General features: G+C 45.9%; 1 protein-coding gene across 1 annotated transcript; it reads left to right on the top strand.

Annotated features, from left to right (window-relative positions):
* Positions 1–515: 515 nt before the first annotated feature.
* Positions 516–3,036, top strand: LOC102958733 (sperm acrosome-associated protein 5). Its single transcript, XM_007081617.3, has 4 exons — positions 516–701; positions 1,123–1,281; positions 2,751–2,829; positions 2,933–3,036. The coding sequence occupies exons 1-4, from the start codon at positions 557–559 to the stop codon at positions 3,030–3,032; spliced, it is 483 nt and encodes a 160-aa protein (XP_007081679.1). The 5' UTR covers positions 516–556; the 3' UTR covers positions 3,033–3,036.
* The last annotated feature ends 2,091 nt before the right edge of the window (positions 3,037–5,127 follow it).

Here is a 5,127-nt window from a genome sequence, read left to right on the forward strand (position 1 = left end):
GGGTCAGAAGATGAGGGCATGGTGGCCATATTGCGCAGAGCATGAGAAATCGAGGTGGTAGTAGACACGATGTAGTGAACAGAGCTGACTGCTGAGCGGAGTAGGAGGAATGGAGGCGATGAGGGGCAGAGTGAGTGGATATGGAGGTAATCAAGTGGTACAGCATGATTAATGACAGCAGAGTGTAACAGTGTTAAGGAATGTGGGGGGATGTAGGCTGATAGTGAGTCCCAGTGCCTGAGTCCTATCTGTCCTTTGTGTCACCAGTTCCTCTCTTCCTGCGTCTCTTTGTGACATCTCAGGGTTTCTCCCTGTTTTTGTCTCCTCCCATCTTTATGCATATGTCAGTATCTTTCTCGTTTCTTGTGTGTATGTCTCTAACAGAAATGGCACTGGGAAAGGTGGTGAGGTGTCTAACCCTCTGGCTTCTCTGTTCCAGAATCTATTGCATAGCCATTTGCTCATACAGCCCAGAGTTCCAGAATGCCCTTATTTCTGGACATAGCAGGGTGAGTCTGGAGCAAAGAGTTGGCCAGGAGGGCCTGTGGGTGTTATAATGAAGGGTTTTGTTACTGCGAAGGTCACCTTAGCCATGCTTATGGCTGCTATTGTGGATGCCAAGATCTATGAACGCTGTGAACTGGCACTGAAGCTGGAGAGGGCAGGCCTCAACAGCTTCAAGGGCTACACCGTTGGAGACTGTGAGACCCCAGCTGCCCCAAGTCCCACCTACACCCCGAGCTGCCCACCACATTCAGACCCAGTCCCCCCTTTGTCATTTATCACCTCCCCAGCCCAGGGCATGATCCTCTCGGTCACCCCATGACTGACTGTGATGGCTGGTTTAACTTACTCTAATGTCATTACTATCATTGCCTTCACAACAATCATCCTCATCTCCACCATCAATACCATCACTACCATCAAAGTCATCACACATACTATCACCACTGCCATCACTGATATCTCACCAGAATCACCAACATCAAAACCACTACACCAAACCAAGATCCTCACTCCCACAACTGAGATGACAATGATCACTGTCCCCTCTCCCTCATTCTACCATCCCCTATTTCCAGGACCCATGCCTACCTGATACCTATTCCTTATTTGACTCAGGGATGTGCATGGCACACTATGAGAGTGGTTTTGACACTTCCTTCGTGGACCACAATCCTGACGGCAGCAGTGAATACGGCATTTTCCAGCTGAACTCTGCCTGGTGGTGTGACAATGGGATTACACCCACCCAGAACCTCTGTCACATGGATTGTCATGGTAAGGCAGCACTGGGGACACCCTGAAGCCCTGCCTGCCCCACTGCCCAACACACCAGAATTCAAGGCTGTTAAACCATGATCTCTAGTAACAAGCAGAAAAATGACAGGGAAAGGAGCAGAGTTGCCTGGGCTGTTAAAAGACACCATCCTGTATCCTTACCAACTACATTTAGATGTTGTCCAGGTCAGGAGGGCTCAGAACTCCTATACCTCACCCAGAATGGAGGCTGCAGTTTTCTGTGACTCAGGAGATAGGAAACGTAGCTCCATGCAGAATGGAGGGGGAGATGTTCCTGATTTGTGGATGAGGTTGTTCAGGCCCTGGGGGAAGAAGCAAATATCTGGCTGTAGGAACATAAATAAGTTACCTTCATGCAGAAAGGAGAGAACTTTCCAGACAAGAGTGTGGTGTTATTGAGGACAAAATTTAATAGCAATAGTTGTTCAGGGTTGGCCAAAATGGTGCTTGAGGTCATCCAAGACAGTCCAAAATGGAGACTGAGGTTACTGAGGGCCAGACCAAATGGAGGTTGAGGCAGCCCAAGTCCTGCTACAGTAACATGTGAGGTAACCCCAACAGGATTGGCCAGCTTGAAGGTTGAGGTTGTCTAACACTGGCCACCATAGAGGTTGACGTTATCTAGGACAGGGTAACATGAATAGTAAGGCTTTTCAAGACTAGCTAAAATAAAGGTTAAGGTTCACTTTGAGTCAACATGGAAGTTGAAGTAGTCCAGGATCAGCTATAATGGAAGTTGAGGTCCTAGACTGGTTAACATGGAAGTTGGAATTATTTATAACCAGTCAAAATAGCAATTGAGGCTGTTCAGGACTGGTTAACACTGTGGTTGAGATCATTAACCTGTCAGAATGGCAGTAAAGGTCACCCTGGTTGAGCAGTTGAGAACATCTGGACCATGATGGCTGAGGTTGAATGGAACTAGTCAACATGGAGATTGAGGTCATTTGTAACTAGTCAAATGGGAGTTGAGGTTATCCAGGATCTGACAACATAGTGTTTGAAATCACCAAAACTGACCAACCTTGCAGTTTAGTAGCTTTCCAACCAGCCAAGATGGTGGTTAAGGTGATGTCAGACCAGCTGCCATTGCAGTTGAGATCATCCATAACCACACATAATTACAGCTGAAGTCATCCAGACCCGGCCAACAAGGAGTTTGAGGTCATTAGGACCAGCCAGTATGGTGGCTGAGGATATTCATAACCAGTCAATATGACAGTCAAGTTCATCCAGGATCAGTCAACATGAGTTAAGGTTCTACAGAAACAGCCAACATAGTAGTTGAGGTCATTCATAACCAGCTGACAAGTGAATCAAGGACAGTGAGAATCAGCCAATGTAGTGATTGAAGTTATTCAAGCTCCCTGGGCCCACCATAAACTGTCACCCTGTCCCCAGTGCACCAGATCACTATATCCCTCTCTTCTTCCCCTCCTCCCTACCAGACCTGCTCAACCGCCATCTTCTAGATGATATCTTGTGTGCCAGGCAGGTGGTGTCCTCACAGAATGGTATGACTGCTTGGTAAGTTCATGGAGGTGTCTTGGACCCTGGGGAGCTGGGATAATGGCACTGCCACCGCACAAGCCTGTCCACTTCATCCTCCCTCCCTCTCTTCATTTCCCAGGGATTCTTGGATCCGGCACTGCTACGGGCATGATTTATCTGAATGGCTCAAGGGATGTAATATGCATGCAAAACATGACTCAAAGAAAATTAATTCATGACTCATTCCAAGAGATAGAAATTTTATTTTCTCCTTTCTTTCTTCTGTGGATTGAATAGTGCTATCTAGATTTAATAGTGCTATCTATAAACAACATAAGAGGCCTCGGATGCCCAGCTCTTCATTTTCCCAATGGAGGTGTCCCCATTTAATCACTTCCTCCAGATCACTTGAGGTGAAGGTAATAGCATAGCTTCTCCTGGGTTCAAATACCATCTTTACCACTTACTAGCTGTGTTGCCTTGCGCAAGGCATTTAATTTCTCTGTGCCTCAGTTTCCTCATGTGCAAAATGAGGATGATAATGGTAGTAACTATTTCATGGGATTATTGGGAGCATTAAGTGAATTAATGTTTGTAAAGCTCATAAAGTGCTTCGTACACAAGGCAGTTACAGGTCTGGAGATAGAAGGGTGGCATGAGGGGCTATGAAAAGTGGCTTCCCTTAAAAAAGCATCATCAGGTGCCTCGTTAGCGCAGTAGGTAGCACGTCAGTCTCATAAAAAAGCATCACCCGGGGGCGCCTGGGTGGCTCGGTCAGTTGAGTGTCCAACTTTGGCTCAGGTCATGATCTCACGGTCCGTGAGTTCGAGCCCCTCGTCAGGCTCTGTGCTGACAGCTCAGAGCCTGGAGCCTGTTTCCGATTCTGTGTCTCCCTCTCTCTCTGCCCCTCCCCTGTTCATGCTCTGTCTCTCTCTGTCTAAAAAATAAATAAACGTTAAAAAAAAAAAAAAACACATCACCCGGGGCACTTGGATGGCTCAGTCAGTTAAGTGTCCAACTCTTGATTTCAGCCCAGATCATGATCTCACAGTAGTGGGATTGAACTCCCACATCAGGCTCCGTGCTGGGTGTGGAGCCTGCTTAAGATTCTCTCTCTCTCTCTCTCTCTCTCTCTCTCTCTCTCTCCCTCCCTCTACTCCTCCCCCACTTGATCTCGCTCACTCTCTCTCTCTCTCTCAAAAAAGCATCACTCTCACTCGAAGTCACTACAGGGTCTTCAATTAAGGTAGATACAACTTCTCCAGGGAAAATAAGATTGGTTCCATTTTACATGGGAAAATCAGTGGGAATCAGTTGAAAGTATTCATACTGTCCTGCATCTTCCCATTCTACACTCAGCCCCCTACTCCCTCTTTGACCATAAGTACCCTAAATTTCAAATGATAGACTGGGAATTTAGGCCAGGAATTCAATGGATGCCCAAAGTAATAATTTCTTTTGACAGAATGCCTGGATTTTGGTCTGTGTCTTGGGCGGAGAATTTTAGGAATTTAAACTTGCCATTCTTTCTCTTTGTACCAGCCCCATAAGAAGCAGCCACTCCTGGTCAGGGAGCGGGGGGTGGGGGGAAGCAGTCCCTTATGTCTTTTGTACTCTTTGGTTGGGGGTGGATACTCAGCTACCCAAAGCCTTGTTTTCAGTGTTTACTTTATCCAAGGTAAGCAGATGATCATTAAAGCAGATATCCACCAATGTAAGAATGACCAAGCCCCCTTCCTTAATGCCAACTTGATTTCCCCTGCCTTTGGCCCCAATCAGATGACCAAATTTCGCATTTCCCTGGGGATCCATCCATAAAAGGTGCCGTCACGCTGGGTACCAATTTTTGTATTCATTAAAAGCAGCAGAAATAAACTCTGGTAGACTTAAGTAAAAAGCAGATCTCCTAAAAGCGTATCAGGTAGTTCCATAGTATTTCTGGAAAGACTGAATGCATGACCAAGCCCAGAATGGGGCAGGGGGGGAGGAGGTCCACACATAGAAATAAAGCCAGAATCTTGACTGTAGAACAGGCTGGAACAGAAATACTGGCATTATCAACTGTTACTACTTCTGGAACCTGGATTTGATGCCCTAGTGTTGTTTTCTTTACATTATTCTGATTATGCATCCTTTCTAATAACTTATAACATTTATAGTATATTTATAATCACTGTTTCTTTAGTGGTTATCTTTAAATCTGTAACTTTGGTTACAGATATCACTTGGTAAACCCTTTTTTTCTTGTGGATGGCACTTATTCCCTATCATAGGAGTCGTCAAAATAGCTATTCTTAATAGATTTTATAGGGGTGCCTGGGGCTCAGTCTGACT

This window comes from Panthera tigris, chromosome X (assembly GCF_018350195.1).
Source record: "Panthera tigris isolate Pti1 chromosome X, P.tigris_Pti1_mat1.1, whole genome shotgun sequence".
NCBI lineage: Eukaryota > Metazoa > Chordata > Mammalia > Carnivora > Felidae > Panthera > Panthera tigris.

Coding starts and splice junctions, on each gene's coding strand:
- LOC102958733 (XM_007081617.3), top strand. CDS start 557: ATGAAGGGTTTTGTTACTGCGAAGGTCACCTTAGCCATGCTTATGGCT. Junction 702..1,122: donor GGGCTACACCGTTGGAGACT/GTGAGACCCCAG, acceptor TATTTGACTCAG/GGATGTGCATGGCACACTAT. Junction 1,282..2,750: donor CTGTCACATGGATTGTCATG/GTAAGGCAGCAC, acceptor CCTCCCTACCAG/ACCTGCTCAACCGCCATCTT.